The 20072-nt window shown below is 38.0% G+C and overlaps 1 protein-coding gene across 1 annotated transcript in view; it reads left to right on the top strand.

Moving 5' to 3' along the window:
* Positions 1 to 900: 900 nt before the first annotated feature.
* The window catches only part of LOC137255249 (putative transporter SVOPL), a 57485-nt gene continuing 38313 nt past the window's right edge, over positions 901 to 20072 (top strand). The window contains exons 1-2 of the mRNA XM_067792689.1: positions 901 to 1012; positions 9913 to 10067. Of these exons, the coding sequence (XP_067648790.1) occupies positions 9971 to 10067 (97 nt within the window). The 5' untranslated portion in view covers positions 901 to 1012; positions 9913 to 9970. The remainder of the gene's footprint in view (positions 1013 to 9912; positions 10068 to 20072) is intronic.

Here is a 20072-nt window from a genome sequence, read left to right on the forward strand (position 1 = left end):
GCCTTGCCAACCATCACAGACTTGCATGCACTCGCATGGATATATTTGTTCCACTCACAAATACCTCAATAAGCAAGGATGTCTAATTCAGCCAGTTTCTGTCTCCTGACAGAGGTTCTTGCTTTGCTGTTTAGCACCGCACTCAGCAATATTCCAGCTATAATAATTATGACTCAGTAGTAGTTGTAGTAGTAGTGAGTGGGTGAGTGAGTTTAGTTTTACGCCGCACTCAGCAATATTCCAGCTATATGGCGGCGGTCTGTAAATAATCGAGTCTGGACCAGACAATCCAGTGATCAACAACATGAGCATCAATCCGCGCAATTGGGAACCGATGACATGTGTCAACCAAGTCAGTGAGCCTGACCACCCGATCCTTGACTCTGAGTCAATCAGTCCTTGTTATACCCAATAATGCACAGCATCAGGCAGGTGCCGTCAAGTACCATATTTTGGCCAGGGATCACTACTACTACTACTACTACTACTACTACTACTACTACTACTACTACTACTACTACTACTACTACTACTACTACTACTACTACTACTAGTAGTAGTAGTAGTAGTAGTAAATGACATGCAGCCACCCAGTTTCTGGCGATGGGATAGCTTTCATTACAAGTCAACCCTATACGTTACCTTTCTACAGACGGCTGAATTCCTTGTTTACTTTAATATTTTACTCTAGAATGGGGCTCCAGGTAAGCGTGAGCTGTTTGCATGCCATATATTTTTTTCGCTTGTTGGTTGACACTAATGGGTATACATTTTCACCAAAAAATATATATTTCGCCACGACCTAGGGGAGGTATTTCACAAGGCACTGTTTACACACCTGTCTGTCCAGAGAGGAGACAGTCATGCGTGACGCCTCAACGGAGCATGGGTCACGTGACCGGTGAGCTATTTATATCTCAAAACACGTACCTTATTGACTGCCACGAAAGCCAACATCTTTGAAAGAATTTAATCAACATCGGTGTCGGACTCTCAGACCAGGTGAACACAGGTATATTATCTGCTACTACTTGTAAGATCTGCAGGCAGAATTAAACGCACTGCAGTGAGGAAAGGGCGGGGGTGTTGTTTCTGTTGTGACTACGGATTGGGGAAGCCCTGCACGTGAAAACAGTCAACCGTAATTCTCACAGGTGTTCCAGAAACATATGGGAAATCCATTCCTTCATCCTACTGTGAAGTAGCAGATTTAGACCGTAACAGCTGTGAACGATTGCTCACAAGCTTATTATCTATTGCCTGTCTTTTAACCCCAATCACTGATCGATTCGAGCAGTCGATAAAAACTATCGCCTTGAACATTACTGGACGCAGAAACATGTCAATATTATATAAGTCTCCCAAATGTCAAATAGAATATGCCTCCCCAACCACCTCAACTGCCCCCACCCCCTACCACCCCCGTTTCTGTATGTAACTAGCACAGGTAAATCTACTTCATGCACATTGAAACGTAACACTTCCTTATAGTAGAATTTTTTTTCAGGTGTCTTTGTTGCGGGTGTTGTGAACAATCTACATTCAAAACATCTTACCTTTATGAAATACATTGATCATGTTAAGTAGTGGGATGATCAGTTACTGACAGCTGTCTCAGTACGATGTACGCACAGAAAGGGAATTCTTATAATATTTACTTCTTAGCAGTTGTGCACTGGATAAATTAACAGGAGGTGAAATTCAGATTGAATGCATTGCTTACCAATTCTCAATTCTCTGTCTGTGTGGTTCTGTGTTTGTTTACTTTGATCATAACTCTAAGTTATGGTAATGTTATTCTGAATGTTTTCAATGTTCTCTTACAAGATGGGTTTGTTTCCCGCCGCCTATGTTGTCAGAAAAATCCTGTCTGAGTCAAGCTGTGTAAAATCCATACAATTATTCCTAATTTCTGTCTTGGCAACTTCCAGTCTGACACGTAGATACAACAGAATATAATCGACTTTAGTCATACGTGAGTGTACATTTTAATGAATATTGCATGATGATTTACCCATTTTGTTGGTAATGCCAGTGACCATATACTGTTTCTTTTGACAGAATCAAACACTGTTTCAAAATCTGCAATATATAATTTTTCAGTGCATACAGTTTTTAATAATAACATTAAGTATGCAAAACATTGTGTGCCATTGAACCACTCCAGGTGCCCTTCAATGAACAGTTATGACAGATTAACTATAGTAATATAAAAACAGGTGTTCAGTTATTTCTTTTTGAGTAGAGTATATATGTAGTCAATTTTGTCAGGCAGTGGAATAGTCTAGTGGTTAAAGTGTTCGCTTATCATGCCGATGACCTGGGTTCCATTCCCCACATGGATTTAATATGTAAAACTCATTTCTGGTTTCCCCCTCTGGAATATTACTAAAAGCGGTGTAACACTTAATTCACTCACTCTCAGTATATGGAACAGAGGCCAGCAGATGATAGTTTGCTAACTCTTCTGACAATCTGATTATCTCTGTAACAGCTGTGTCATGTTTGTGCGAAGCATGGCAAATAATTCCTCATCTGTGACCAGAGTCAAAGACAGCTACGGTTCAGTTAAGCAGTCAATATTCACTGTGGCACAGTTTGTGGTTGTGAGGCTGTGTCCTGTTTTCTCAATCCTGTACTGGAACAGCTGACACTACACATAAGGGTAAGATTTCATTATTTTCACTAGCTGCACCAGATGCAACCAAAAGAGTGAGTGTCGTTTTATGCCACTCTTGGTGATATTCCAGCAATATCACAGAGGACACCATACAAGGGCTTCACTCGTTGTGCCCATATGGAAAATTGTACCTTGGTCTTTGTCACGAACACTTTAACACTTGGTCTTTGTCTTTGAACACTTTAACACTAGTGCACCCACTGCACTATATCCAAGTGAATCAATAAGGTTGCATCAGTGTCATATTAGCTGTACCATATTGTCAACAAACTTATTACTGCGACCAGCACTGACAGTATTAGCAGACATACATAACTGCACTCGGATGTGCATGTCTTAAGGGATGTTTTCACTGTTGGTTGCTTTTTAACTGACATTTTCATTCATGAATTTAATTTCTTTTCGGCTTGACAGCTGTTGCCAACATATCTGATGAACACGAGTGAGTGAGTATTGTTACTGCAGCTTTTAGCAATACACTCGATTCAATGCAGAAATTCTGTCATTCTGAGGTTTGTTTATCGGGAACATTTGTGAAACTCAGCCAATCTCAGCCCTTCCCACGTAGAGTTGGTTCAGAGGTGTTCAGTTGGACCACCTCAGTTGCAAAGTGGGTGAATGGGTGTTTTACGTCACTTTATCAGTATTTCAGTAATATCAGGATGGGGACACCAGAGATGGGCTTCACATGTTGTACCCATATGAGGAATCAAACTCAGGTCTTTGGCATGGTGAGCCGATGTTTCACTAAGCTACTCCACTGCCTGATGAACATGAAAGCAGATTTGTTTTCAGTTTCTTCTTTGCATGATAAAAACTTATCTAATATCAGAAATTTATATCATTACCATTGTTGCCATGCACTGGGGTTGCGTAAACAATCTGGTGATAAAGTCACTGAATACTAGAGCTGTGAATATATATCGTAGTGTCGATAATCATGATACTTTATCAAACGATAAATATATCAATACTCTTTTTTTGTGTATCATGATACATATCGTTGACCTAAAAATTGTTAATAGTCACTAGAAATTGACGGCTATGCCAATATTTACGCTATTACTATAATATACGTTTCTAAAATCACTGAAGATAGCATATCGTGATATTGTATTGAATCATATCGTATCATTCCAAGATATCGCAATATGTATCGTATTGTGAAATTTCTGTATTGTCACACCTTCACTGAATACATTTGTCCATTGTCAGGTGAATGAAGCAGACATTGTCAGGCAGCCTAGGGAATAGTCAACTCTGGACCACATAATCGGGTGATTGGTATCATGAGCATCACTCCACAGAAATGGATTACATCATCATCCAACTTCCCAGGCCTGGCCACCTGATTAATTTTGTCACCTTTTACAACAAATATTGGTTGCTGAAGACCTTAATTCTCATACATAATCCTGAGTTTCAGTCTGTCAAAAGCAAAACGAATAAGAATTATGTACTTACTGTAGACAAGACTAATTTATTTCTTGTTTTACAGAGTTTTGTCCTAAAGGCAGGATGGAAAAAATACAACACCAGTGAAAGCAATATTCCATGTAATTTGTAAATACTAAAAGTATATCACTTTTAGCAAATTTTGAAATGTACACAGTGCAAAAAACAATCTAGAAAAAATCTTCTTTTAAGTTTACATTTTTGGCCTATACAAACATTAGGATTACATTTTTTGAGCAAAGAAAATGAATTTTTATTTTCTTTCGTATTATTTAGAAGGTTTGAGTGGTGGTTCTGTAAAACAAGAGATGTAATTGGTCTGCCCTAATAACATAATTTCATGGTGAAGGATCTGCAAAGAAGAAATGTTTTGAACAAATATAAACTGTTATAAATAAATGAATTATTAACCAATGAGCATAGTGGGGAAGGGGACATTTTGTTTGGTAGAGCATCATCATGGCTCATAATGAGTGAGAGAGTAAGATTTTAAGTCACAGAGATTTAGTGTTGTATTGCATCTTGTAAACAAAAAGGAATTATGTGCAGGGGGATGTTCTATTTGTAGTTGAGTGAATTTGGTTTATACCACTTTTAGCAAAGTCATGACAAGGGACACTGAAAATTAGTTCTACACTTGTGCTCCTGCAAGGAGTCACACCCAGTCTTTTACATGTTGAGTGACAGCTTTAAACAGTAGAGTAGACCGCCTCTCTTTTCTGTAAATACATGGTGTACATAGGGACACAAGTTGCTGTTGTTTTGTGATTGTTGTGATAAGTTAACAATAATGTTAGGGAAGAACTCTGTATGCTGCAAAACTACTGTGGAGTATTATTTAGGTCAGACCAATTGTGTGTCTTGTTTCATGGATTATTGTCCTCAGGAAAGCTAAAGGCAGGAGGAAAAAAATTAAAATCAGAATAAAATTCCTTCTAAATGCTATAAGTATTTACTTTTGGCAATTAATGAAGTGCATATAGGCCCCCCCCAAAAAACAATTTAAAAAGATTTCTTATAAGGTTACTTTTTTGACCAGTAAGAACAGAGCAATTTTATTTTTTGAGCATGGAAATTTAATTTTGATTTATTTTTTCCTATTCTTGAAAAAATATGACCAGTGGATGCCTAAAACTAGAAATAAAATTGGCCTGGCTTTATGAATACATACATAAGAGAAGAAATGATAAAAAAAAGAGTACAACCACACTCGCTAGCTGACCTGCTTGCTCACTTGCTCACTCACTCAACAGCTTCCATGGTGTAATGGATAAAGTGTCTACCTGGAGAGAGGAATATCGCAGGTATGATCCCTGGCCATGTCATACCAAATGAAAATATGGTACTTGACGGCACCTGCCTGATGCTGTGCATTACTGGGTATAACAAGGACTGATTGACTCAGTGTCCGGGATCGGGTGGTCATCCTCGCTGATTTGGTTGACACATGTCATCGGTTGCCAGTTGCGCAGATTGATGCTCATGTTGTTGATCACTGGATTGTCTGGTCCAGACTTGATTATTTACAGACCGCCGCCATATAGCTGGAATATTGCTGAGTGCGGCGTAAAACTAAACTCACTCACTCACTGACTCAGAGTCAGTATACTGTGTCTGAGAGATGTATCCATGTCTAACTCCAGCATGGTGTCTCAGTGGGCTAGCACTATAAAACTAGCTCACTCACTCACCTTTGAGCATTAGCACAAACAGTTAAGGTAGTAATGAGTGTCATTCAACCTTAAAATAAAATCATTTGAATAAATAGTTGTTAGAGAAATTAAATAAATTGCAACTGATTCTGTGGCACTGGACTGGCTAACCTAGGAATTTAACAAACAAATTCTGATATTGATTTTGTATTATTGTTTGCGAAGGTATTGTTGACATATGTTTTAGGAGTATTGATTGTAGCAAGTTTTTACTTTAACAACAATAATTATGCACCTGTGTTAAATGAATCTGCAACAGTATTTCCATATTCCCATCTGCCTGCACTTCTTGGTAAGAAGGGACAACACGGTATGCGGTATGTACAAGTTTGCTTTTTTACCAATGGTCACACATACAGAGAGAGGGCTCAATTTTGTGCTTTGTCACTTGCACTGGTGCAACCCAATATTACAAAGTGCAATCTAGTTGCACTCTAACTTGAGTGAATTTTTTCTACGAGGTAATTTTTTAGAACAAGTATGATAAAAGCAGAAGTAGTTCTGTTAATAATGGGCTCACGTCTGTAAGATTAAGTGTGATAGAAATCCGTCAAACAAGTCAGGCTCACCACAGATCTGCAGCCCATGAACTGGCACAAGTTTGCAAAAATACATCAGTTTTGCCACTAGAATTTTTTAGAATTCTTATGAAAGCAGAAGTAGTTCTTTTAAAAATGGGCGCAAGTCTGTAAGGTTAAGTGTGATGGAAATCCATCAAACACAGATTTGCGGTCCATGAACTACGAGCACAAGTTTGCAAAAATACATCAGTTTTGTCATTGGAAAAGACAGTCCTTACAAATGCATGAAAATCAAGTTGACACCATGAAGATTTTATTCATTGTAGCATACTTGATAGTGAAAAATGAAAAACCATTAAATTTAGATATTTCCAAAATGCTTGAACTTTAAAAATACTTGGAAACAAATCAGACCAGACAGCACAAGCACTGAGCAGTCATGGATCTGAGAAATCATAAGTGGGTAAAGTACTGAATAATGACATCTAAAATATTCATTAACATTTTTCTTCATTGTATTGCAATAAAAGCAATGCAACTGGATTTGGCTGTGCAATTGTTTTTTTTATTGGTGCTAGGGGTTAAATAAATGTAAATGCCACAGGGAAAGTGACTTTAACAAAATAATTTTACCCGACTAATTTTACACTTGCCTGATTTTCATGACTTAGTCATGATGATGTAATTATGAAAAAATGTATCAACAACTTATTTGATTTTAATGTTTACTGGACTATTTATGATGAAGTGATAAATGGCAAAGAAAGATAACTCTACTTTATTGTCATTGTGAAATTTAATTGCTACATTTTGAGCAGAAATGAAATGAAATCAAAGTTTATTTGCAGTTTGAAACCGTAAGCAGAAATTATTTAGTAGTCCACGGACAAGTAAGATAACATTATTTCATTGCCCAAAATGAAAACTTACTTGTCCAGGGCATTGGAGGATGGGACTTTTAAACCCTTGTAGTAGGTTAACATCTCTTAACTTGAGCCTTAAAGAAGCAGATGGTGGGGTAGCCAAGTGGTTAAAACGTTTGCTCATGACACTGATATCCAGGTTCGATACCCACTATGGGTAAAATGTGTGAAGCACATTCTGGTGTCCCCCGTTCGCATGTTTCTGGAATGTTGCTAAAAGTAGTGTACAACTATATCATTTATATTCACTCGCTATACAAGAAGCTGTATGTGTCACATCTGTGTGAATGCCCTGAACACACAGGCTTCATGTAACCCTTGTGTGGGTAACAGTCAAACACTCTCTATTTGTGTCTCAGGTTTTGATATCCAAGGACTAAGTCATGGATATGTATGATGAGAATTTTTATGGTTTTATGGATATACAACGTCTTTCATTCTGCGAAGGTGACATTTTGACATAAATTTTAATGTGAACACTTGTCTATTGTGTCACATGACTGAACGCAGGTACACTTATTAGTGTGAGTACCATGTTTCCAAGTTACCCATCACAGCCTTGTTCAAATCAGCATTAGACTCACTCACTCATTCACTCACTCACACACTCCTAGAGACAGCTTTAAAGAATGTTTTGAGTCATTTTAGTGAAAAAACATGTTCATACATTATTTTGGGGGTTACACTAAAACTGATACCATATGATAAATTTAGTAAATGATTTATGACTAAAGAAAGGTCTGATTCAGGATTCTGAAACTATTTTTTCGGTTTGAATCTAAGATGGGTGAGTCCCATCTGGGATTCAACCCACACTCTCACAGTGATGCATCCAATAGCCAGCACTCAAAGTCTGCGTTGATATCAAACCCACTCAGCCAATATAGTCACAGCTGTACCAGTGTTACATCACATGGCCATGTGATCAGATATCTTGTTTAGGTTTTAGATTCTGAGATACTGCCACAGGTGTTTATTGTGTTTATGTCAGGATATGCTAATAGGACTTTTATCATACACCAACTGCCACTTATGTTGATAGTATTAAAAGTATCTTACCATTTCATAGTAACTGAAAATTTTGGGTTAGAACTGGTCCTCAGCAACCCATGCGTGTCGTAAGAGGCAACCAATGGGATCATGTGGTCAGGCCGTTGTTTGCTTGTTTGTTATTTAATGCCACTTATCAATATTTCAGCAATATGCCAGCTGTATGACAATGGTCCATAAATATCAAATCTGGACCAGACAAGTGACAGTGATCAACTTTGTGAGCACTTGTCTACACAATTGGGATACAACTTGGGATACCATGTTAGCAAGCCTGACCACCCTCTTACAACAATGCCTCTTACAACAATGATAGGTTACTAAAGACAAATTCTAACCCAGATTAGTCAGTAGATTAGAGTTTCAGATGTTTAAAGTATTGTTACTTTAACTGTATACTGGTATGCTGGCTGCATATTGTCAAAGAATCCAGTTCAAAATCCTTACTCTGGCTCTCAGCGCTCTGCACGACCCGATGTCACCACAATACCTCAAATCATTACTATGTCCAGCTCACAAGAAATTTGAGATCAGCCAACTGCTCACTGTACCTGAAACTAAAACTAAACTGGCTAAGAGGTCCTTCTCAGTTCTGGCTCCTAATACTCTGGAATCGGGCAGCGCCATTGAGCAGCAGATACGCTGGAGGCTAGGCGCTATATAATTATATTATTATTGTTATTATTATTATGATATCTGGATCTCACCATTTTGTCTGGAAAAGTCACTTTGGCTGCATATTGTGACCTTGACTTGATCTTTTCTGGGTATTGTCACCTTGGCTGGACTTTGTCACCTTCACTGGACATTGTCACCATATGACTGGATCTTGTCACCATGACTGGCTCTGGTCAGTGTGACTGGATTTTGTCACCATGACTGGATCTCGTCTCCATGACTGGATCTTGTTACCTTGACTGGATATTGTCTCCATGACTGGATCTTGTCACAATGACTGGATGTTGTCACCATGACTGGATGTTGTCACAATGACTGGCTCTGGTCACAATGACGGGATCTTGTCACCATGACTGGATCTTGTTACCATGACTGGATATTGTCACCATGACTGGATGTTGTCACCATGACTAGATTTTGTTACCTTGACTGGATCTTGTCTCCATGACTGGATCTTGTTACCGTGACTGGATCTTGTCACCATGACTGGATGTTGTCACCATGACTGGCTCTGGTCACAATGACTGGATGTTGTCACCATGACTGGCTCTGGTCACAATGACTGGATCTTGTCACCGTGACTGGCTCTGGTCACAATGACTGGATCTTGTCACCATGACTGGATCTTGTTACCATGACTGGATATTGTCACCATGACTGGCTCTGGCCACAATGACGGGATCTTGTCTCCATGACTGGATCTTGTTACCATGACTGGATGTTGTTACCATGACTGGATCTTGTGTCCATGACTGGATATTGTCACACTGAGTGAATGTTCTGAGTTTATTGACAACATGCTGCACTGTCCTTGACTACATCTACCAAATATACATGAATATGATTAGTGTAACATGAGCCATGGTGTTTTTACTTGTTGATATTCACTGCAGGTGTCTGTGGCTGGTGTGACTGGACTACACTGGGATGAGGACTTGTTGAGCTAGCATCATGTCACGGAAACTACGAAACGGAAGCACTGGGAACAGGCTATCCGGGATTGGATATGCTGTGTTGAAGACTGTTGCAAGTGATGAGTACGATGAAGGTGATTGAGATTTTCTGTACTTTTGCCCTGTTGCTTTTATGAGTAGGAACTTTATACTGCATGTTACCATGTGTGGTATTGATGAGAAGTTAGTGATGCTGGTTGACACCATTGCAAATTTCAAAAGTGTTGATAGGGGTAGAGGGTAGGTGATGAGGGGATAGGGGATATGGGGTAGATGATGTGGTGAAAGGGGATGAGGGTTGGGGATGTAGGGTGGGGGAAATCAGGGGATGAGGGGTTACTGTATTGGAATACATAGTTATATTGGAAATGAGAGTGTCACACATGTCAGCACAATTCATCACAATATACAGTCACTGGCCAAAAGTGAGTTTGCAGAGGTGTGACATCACAGAATTTCCCGATTATGTATCTCATATGTAAAGCTCAATAACTTTGTAAACTGAAATGGTACTCACATACATTTTTCAGTACTTCGAGATATGACCTCAACCTCTAAGGACCTGTCGAATTCTAGCGGGAATACCGCCGTACAGTCTCCTGATGTACGCGAGTGGGAGACCTCTCCATATTTCCCCATCAATCCGAATTAGGCCATCTCTGCTTGTGATCTTGTGAACTCGTCTTTTCAGGCAATATTTCAGACCTTCCCACACATTTTCCTTCACATTCAAGTCAGGACTTTGAGCTTGCCATGGCCATTGTCATTTTTCCACTGATTGGCTCATAACGAAACATGGCAAAGGACGTTGTCCTCTTGAAATATACATGCTCTGTTTGTTAAATGTCTAACAATAACAGGCTACAAATTTTCATGAAGAATGTCAATACACTTGTTTGTGTTTATATTGCCATCAACAGTAGTAAGTGTCCCAACACCGTGATAAGTTATGCAGCCCCAGAACATCGCCGGTATCACTTTCTGGCGTTCATGATTGGTGTTAAGACCCAAACATTTGTGGAGTAATCTCTCAGTTTTCTTCCTCCAAATGAAAACTTTTTGATCCCTTCCGATTTGTATATGAGTCTCGTCAGTGAAAATAATTTGTTTCCAGTTATCTCTTTCCCACTGCAGTTTAGTGCGGCAAAATGTGAGTTGGCGTTCTCTGTTCACGGGTGATATGGTGATTTTCTTGGAAACAAGATTTCGTTTGTACCCCTGGGCAAACAATCATCTCCGAACAGTTCTAGTTAACCTGTTTGAGGAATTTGTGCATTTAAACTGTCAGTAATGTCCCTCAAACTACTCCGCCGATTCCATTTGACAAGACGAAATAACTTCCTATCACTACGTTGTGACGATTTTCTCGATCTGTTTTCACATGAACTGATGGCGCGAAAACATTGTAGAAATTTCTGTACTGTTCTAGGGTTAATTCTGACTATTTCAGCAATTTTATAGCTTGATTTCCCTTTTTGGGACTAAAAAACCCAATTATTTGTTTCTGGTGGGGGTCATTTGACAGCCGTGAGCAGTCATCGTGAATCAGACGACAATAATTGTAGCCAAAATGGAAGTAACTGCTGCTACCGGTGTTAGACTGAATCTGGACCCCATAAAATATTACCATACTGAGTTTCATGACGATTTATGGTCATAAACAGAGATTAAACGATTATTCTTCACCTGACGTCCATGTGATATTCATCTCAGTCAGTTTTGTGAACCCAGTTTTGGCCACTGACTGTAGCTTTCAATTTCAAAAGTGTTGTGTAGTTTGGTTTTTTAGTTGTACAATATGCCTATCATGCAGACAGTTTATGAAAATGTATAATTTATGAGGGGAATTTATATGAATATTTATTTGCAGTATTTGTACACACTAGGAATAATAAGTAAAATTTGAGACACTTGCTAATCCATGTATGTCTAAACCCTGTAACGGCTGGCCACTCACTTATACAGGTGAGTCAGGAATGCTTGCACATAAACTGGAATATGTGATATGACGTTACTAGTTAAATATTTCAGTGTCACTTTATGCCATGTTGCATAGCAAGCACAGCAAAAACAACATTGAAATATTTTCCCCAAGAGTAATCAACTTCCTGTTTAATTAAATTTGGTGATGTTACACTTGCAGGTATATTCATTCATTCATTCATTCATTCATTCATTCATTCATTCATTCATTCATTCATTCATTCAAAATTAGCAACCTGAGTGGGTAAAAAACTTATGCTATATAATTCATTCATTCATTCATTCATTCATTCATATAAAATTAGCAACCTGATTGGGTAAAACTTAGTCCTTAGTTAAAAGACATAATATAAAACAATAATGTTGATCTCTAACTGCAATTCCTCTCGCCCACAAAAGATAGTTTTCTTCATGTGTAAGTGCTTTTGGACTCTGGTCTCTATATGATGTCTGCTTCTCCTTGTTTTTCTTCATCACCATGGTCCCACGTCAAAGGATGGCAAAGATACATATATGTAAAAAGAAACATTATCTCAGACTATAAATTCTTAATGATTGCCTATTCTGTTAAACATTAATATCAGTTAAATTAATTTAGTTGGCAGATAAACGGAAATGAATCAATAAAAGAAAATAAACATTCAAACCGACATTCACGTCTGGCAAGTATCCCATGGAGAAAAAATGGTCTGCATCTGCACCAGGCAAATCTGTGATTAATGTACTGTTTGTACATGTAACTTCTCAGAAAACAAATACAATCGCATGAAACTTCAATACTTTTTCCTGTCCAACTTATCTATTATGGCACAAGATTAAAGAGATTTGCTGCACTGATAGAGGTGTAAGATTTACATCATGTCTATTTCATCAAACCTTTGCAAAAATGCATTTCTGCTTTCATAGAGAAAGTTTTCAAATCATGCATATACCATGGAAGTTTGCTTATATTTCACAAAAGAATGGGTCAATTCCATGCATGACTGGGGCTGCTAGATCATATGAACCCAGAATATATTTTGAATGACAACAATCATGGAATGCAGGCCAGTAATTGGAGAGATTTCACATTAAGCGGCTTTAACTTCTTGACTGCAAGACTGGTTGATGAAGTTTGTCAGAAGGGATTAAGTGAGGATGTGCATAATGCCTAGCAGTCTGAAACACTGATGCTTGAATCTATTGACTTAAAATACTTCCAGGAAATCAAAACCATTTACTGTGTATTGTTTTGAGGTTGTTAAAGGTCACATGCAACCAAAAAATCAAACATAATTAAAACACTTTTATCACTTATTCATGACATAATATACATTGCTGCTTTTAAAAAACAAATAAACACAATTATAACCGTACAATCGCGATTCAAAAGTGCAATATTTTGTACTTGGGCTTACTCCCCCCGAAACGAAGCCCTCGGGAGACCGAACCCAGTCATAGCGGGTGGATATGCACTCAAGTGTAACGACGGCTTCCGATTGGCTGTTTCATTTGCTGATATGCTGAGGGTTCATTGTGTGTACAGAAAGAGGATCTGTTTGATGGGCATTTTAGAAGTATAGCCAGTCACAAGGAAGTAAGATTCTTTATGGATAACAACTTCTTTTTGTGTACTTGATGCGTCGTTTCAGTATGGATTCATATACTGTTGTCAAACAAAATCATATACACGAAAAGAAGTCGTTATCCATGAAGAATGTATATAGGGATGTTGGGTTTAGAAAATACATGTTCTCTAAATTTGTGCTCGATCCAATAAAAATCATGTCAGTAGAGATGGTAAACTACTGCATGGCTGGAATCTCGTCCAAGTACAAAGCAGGACTTGAAACTGACAAGAGTTTGCACAAGTTTCCATCAGATCCAGTCATCCGAAAAAAAATGAATGTAGTTTGTTTGCAACCCACAGACATAAAAACATGTTATGTGTACACACGTGCCTAATTACATAATGTGGCAGACACGGGACTCGGTTGCACGAGTCATAAATCAACTTATATTCTTTATGTTGTATAGCCTGATAGGTGTTAAGTTCAAATTGCACGTGGTCAATGATTGAAGCTGTGTATTGCATGTTGTCTTTAGCAGACAGGCAGACAGACATATAGGTGTGAATAAACCAGACACTGAGCTTTCTCTGTGACAGAGACTGCTTACCACAATCAACAAGATGTTTTACGTAACGAGTAGATTATTTACTTGTTTGTGTACACAACCAAGATTAGACTACTGCTCATGACCTCAGACGCTGGGCATGCATACTGTTTCAAGCTCCGTGAACCTATTCACTGCGCATGCGTTATGGACGCAGCGCAGCACAGCTGTTGAAGCCAGTTTTCCCCCCAGCGCTGGGGGAATTTAGTGAATCGTTTTAACTCCGATTTCGCGGGGGTTTTTTCATCGCGTTTTTTTCAACTTTATAGGTTGAATTGGCATTTTTTATGATTTGTTTCGGTAAGCGCATACCGAAAGGTACCAGAATCTGCAAAGTTGTGTTTTACGTTGCATGTGACCTTTAACCTTGATAGTTTCATGTATAAGCCAGTTTAGAGGGTAAAAAGTGAAAATATCCTCATAATTTGGGAAATTTATTGGTTACCCTGCCCTAAACTGAATATTTCTAATCACAGTTAACAGTATTTGGCAATATCAGCTAAATACATTGTTTCTCAGCAATACTTTATGGGTTACTGGGTGACAGGAAGACTGTGATGATATTGTATTTGGGTAAACAAGGGCGATAATTTAAAGACATCACACATTCTCATGTCAATAAAATGTGTAGTCAGACCCTTAATATATTACATTCCACAAGAGTCAGTTGTTATTATTTACATCAAATCAGCTTCTTGGGTTCATGTACAGCCCTTGTTTCATGTCTGGCAAAATGAAATACTGCACAGTGCGGCATTAAGAGAGCATGGTCAGAAAATTTCGAATGGATGATGATGACCGAGTGGTGGAAGTTGCCAGTCAGACATTGTAGTGCTTCAACTGAATTGGGGCTTTTAAATGTACTGTATGTACCTACATGTCCAAGTACTGCAAATTCTACAAGGTGGTAAGGCTTATCAAAGACAAGGGCGTGTACTTGATAAGACGCGGTCAACAACAGACTTCAGACTGGCTTGTCGAAATACCACATTGGATGTTAAGGCTTCTGTTTCTGTTGTATATGTGCATACACACTTCCCCATTCATTAACAGGCATTCTGAAAGCTGAAAATAATGTTGAGATTATGTTAAATGTCAAATCATAAAATCCAAAACAGCAATGAGACAGTTGTAGATAAAACAAAATGTAATTTTGAATGTCATATGTGTGAAAAAATATGTGGGTATTTTCTTCAAAAAAGGAAAGAAAACTAAGTTGATCCACATGCAAAAGGGTCACACAGAAAGAAATGACCATATGCTACAGTGTTTACATTTAAAACAAGGGTTTGTGAGATGTTCATATTTCAGGATTTTAATTTGACCCTCAGGAGATTAACTCAGACACTCACATTGTTCTAACAGTGTTGATTTGGGCCTACTTTGTTGTCAAATTCATCAGTTCCAACAAATTTAGAAGCAGGTAACCATTAATTAAGGGTAGAACTCACCATGGGGGTCCATTACCACTGTTGGGCCACAAAACGAAGCAACGTTCATATTCAGGAGGCTAAAATAATTTATTGCACTCAATAGTGCAACTTGGCATCGTGAAAAGACCTCGGTAATTTCCGGATGCATCGTGAAAACTAGAACCTCTTCCCGAGCACGATATTCAAATGTTTCTTCTAGACAGAACTCAGTCTGGTCATTTTTGTTTCTCCACATTGCTTGCATTTGTCAAATTGAATATAAGTTGATGTGACACGTGTTCTGATGGGACAGAAAAAAAGGGAGATAAATCTGCTGCCATTTTTTGCCTAGGGGATTTTATGAGAACCGCGAAATATGGCCGTATTAGAGCAGAGGTTCGTAGGAAGATATGACAAGTAACCTCTGTGGGAAGAGAATGGTGGAACACATCAACCCTCCATTCCACACCAAATGTCACCTATCTGAAAATATTGGTGCACATATAAGCCATGGTGATAAAAAATGACAGCACTGAATACTTAAAATTATGGTTAATTAAAGTTTTAATTACTGTATGGAATTGTACTTTAAACATCTTACACTATTTCATCCAATCACAGCTGTCAGAGGCCTCTGTCCGTTTGAGTTGTTTCCATACTGTCCTCATTTGGGGAGCTTGTGATTCTGATTTAGTGTAGTGCAGGCCTACCATACTAACGGTGAACAAATCATCAAAACTGAACTCATGTACTCCAAAACTGAACTCATATCCACCAAAACAGAACAAAAATCACCAGAAACTGCCACAATATCCTCTAAAACCGAAACAAACCCCCTGTAATGGAAAACTAATCATTTGAAATGGAAACAAAACTCGCGTATCAGCAACAGCAGCACCTGAGAATGAGTCTAATCTTGACAATTTGACATTGGTATGTAGCGCATCAACCCCCTATTGTTACAATTAAGCTTCAAATCTATGTTTAGACCTATCAGTGTCAGGCTTACAATTCTGCACAATTTGGTCCCCTGTTCGACCAAATAAGGTTTGTTCCGAAAATGTCAAAAAGTGTAAAAAGAAGTTAAAACTCGGACAACATTGCGTTACCATCAGAGAATGAAACATAAACTTGGTAATAATTTCAGTAGTGAAGTGTGTATCAGGATGGTTTTTCATTTTGCAATGTTATCATCCCCATGTTCTTCAAAATTTTCCATACATCCAAATATTTTTACATCATTTAACCAAAAATACAGAAAAATAACACTTTTAACTTTTAACAATTGTGGCACAAACATTCGGCCATCTTAGTTCCTGTAAGTCTCAATATATTGCCTCCTGTGGATTTGAAACAAGTCCCTTCCCTAATCAGTGGATTGAGTTTGCACTCATTCACTTTATAATGTGAAAGTCAAAATGACACTTCGATATACAGTTCACAGATACTGATCAACGTTTTAAATCACCAACATATATTAACGTTGAATGTGACTCTATGACTACTTTATATGAAAAACAAAAGGAAAAACAATAGCACGACACATTGTCATTTACAACAAAGTGCAAAACCGTTTCGGCCGAACGGGGGACCAAATTATGCAGAATTGTAAGCCTGACACTGCGAGGTCTGAACATAGATTTGAAGCTTAATACAATAGGGGGTTGATGAGCTACATACCAATGTCAAATTTTCAAGATAAGACTCACACTGACGAAAAACATTATTGACTGTAGCCTGTTCGTTTCCCCTCGCTACCATCTTTGATGATATTTATACTGTTTGAGGATGCTATGGTTGCCGTTTTTGGAAGCTGTGACTGCCGTTTTGTGCGCTCGTCGACCATTCTCAGGTGCTGTTGCAGCTGATACGCGAGTTTTGTTTCCATTTCAAATGATTAGTTTTCCATTACAGGGGGTTTGTTTCTGCCAGTTTTAGAGGATATTTTGGCAGTTTCTGGTGATTTTTGTTCTGTTTTGGTGGATATGAGTTCAGTTTTGGAGTATATGAGTTCAGTTTTGATGATTTGTTCACCATTAGTATAGCATGCCTGCAGTAGAACCTGTATGAGTACAGGCAGCTGGGACACACGTGCAATAGAAGGGAGATAACTCCAGTTATCACTGCTACAAAAAGGATGTGAAACTACAGTTACTAATGATATTGTTTGGTAGGACTGAGCTGTAGTAATGGGACAGATACAGAGGGAAAGTCCTTAATGCCCGGTTTCAATTATTTAATTAAATCCCATGTTACATGTCAGTATTAACAAATCCACTGAATGTTAGGAAAATAAAAACTTTAAAATCTGAAAAAATAGTTGAACAATCAATCAATGTTTCACAATTTACTTTCCAGTAACTGGCATTAACGTCTCAGTCCTATATTAATCTGTATGGTTTCTAAAGCAACAATTTTCTTGATACTTGTTATGCTTAACGAAATAAATATAGTACATGGTCTTGTTGAAGTAGCTACCCTTTAAAAAAAACACATTTTTTTTCTCACTCAAAACCGTGAAGAAACAACTTCTTGATATAAAAACTAAGAAAACATACAGTTTCTTTCATCCTCACTGAAGCACGTTGCTATATCCTGCCATCAACACCTGTCATTAAGTATTATTTGATGTGTCTCTCTAGATCATAAATCAGTGTCAATGATAGACATCAGGGTACTTATAACATGTCAACAAAGTGTTCATATTGTACAATATGACTGGGTACAGTTGTCAGGTGTGTGGTATTAGGTGAGTTAGACAGAGTTCCCATTACCTGCACTGCCTCGTCTGCAAGGAATATTTTTCATTTTCATCAGGATATAACTTCCATATTGATGTCATATTCTTCAACAGGGTAAGTGGCGATGTATTGTCAGGGTTGGGTCTCAATTTTTGGTTTGTAGTCTTGACAATGGAATGTATCAACCAAGTCAGTGAGTCCTGTTAACCTTTAGCCTGCTGAATTAATTTCAGCCTAAGGCGCTGATAAGAGGGTGTATCAAGGAATAAACAATATTGATTAAACTATCAAAAAATATTTCATTATGAAGAAAATATTAGACTGGGTACCACACGACATGGTGTGCTTGAAGTCAACAATGGCTGTTATTTTCAACTGTGTACCGAGAAATTTGGCAATCACATTTTTAATTCGTGGGCGTTTCGTTTTAAGGTGTATAAATGTATTGAGGATTATATATTTATAAAGCTGAGAATTAGTACATTCCATACATAATTCATATGACATGTAAATCCCACTCGTTGAATAATTATTGCAGGTTTTATTTGGAGATGTCATTATCCTGCACTCCTGTCAAATGGGTTCAACAGTAGCATTGAGAGGATTAATAATCTTTCACTGTGAATTTATGGGATGCGAATCCCTGTGTCCTACATGCACAAAAATTGAAAGTGGATGCTACAATATTTATTAGCACATCCAAAGGGATGCAGAAAATTTGCAATTTGATTACTGTAACAATGTGACGATTTCAAATAAGGAGTATTAGTAATAGATGTACTACTTAAGTGTTTGGGAGCCCCATTTTGTTGTCCAGGACCCATGAAGATTAAAAGATGAGTCCCACAGACCTTCAAATACACGACTTGAGGTAATCAAGTGAAAACATAAATGTAAATAACATTTGGCACAAACGAAACAAGGAAATGGTGTTAAACAAGAAACCACTGCAATGTAAAACAACATTAACAAAAACCTACAGAATTGTAGTCTGAACTTAGACATAATTGCCAGATCATTTCTGTATTACTCAGGTGAGATTCAGCATTCCACTGCTGGGTTTAGTTTGTGTTGCATTGTTTGAAGCAGTATAGATGTGTTATCAGAATGCGCGGGCTAGTGGGGTAGTCTAGTGGTTAAAACATTTGCCTGTCATTACGAAGACCCATGTTTGATTCCCCACATGGCTGCAACATGTGGAGCTCATTTCTGGAAAATTGCTTAAGATAGCATGAAACTCAACACACACACTCAGATATTGTGACCTGAGTGTGACCTGTATCTCTGTCCACAAATTGGCACAACACTGTGACAGATGTCCTCAATTCTCTGTGGCCAGTTTCCTGCTGGTGCCTCACTAACCCAAGCATTGACCGTACATCAATTGCTGCCTCCATGTGATCATCATCATCATCATCATCATCATCATCATCATCATCATCTTTACAGCCGCCATCATCATTGTTGTTGCCATCATCGTCATCATGATATTTTCATAAATAGTGAAACCTCTATGTTTAACAAAGGAAAAGCTGTTTCAGGACACAAAAGTAGTCATCACCATGGCAAAATGTAAAATATGACACCCCATTTACAACAGGTGTATGTGCATTAATATTTCATATCAGATCGCTGTTGTTATGAAATTGTATACATTATCTACTCTGAACCAAACAACCATATTAATACGATATTGTTCCCAATTGTTATTGTGGCAAATTGTTACAAATTCCCCCATTGTTATGTTTTGGAAATATATTTAAAATCCACTTTATTTAAAATCCACTATGATAGCGCTTTTACTATGCTT

The sequence above is a fragment of the Haliotis asinina genome, chromosome 1 (genome assembly GCF_037392515.1).
Source record: "Haliotis asinina isolate JCU_RB_2024 chromosome 1, JCU_Hal_asi_v2, whole genome shotgun sequence".
NCBI classification, from domain to species: domain Eukaryota; kingdom Metazoa; phylum Mollusca; class Gastropoda; order Lepetellida; family Haliotidae; genus Haliotis; species Haliotis asinina.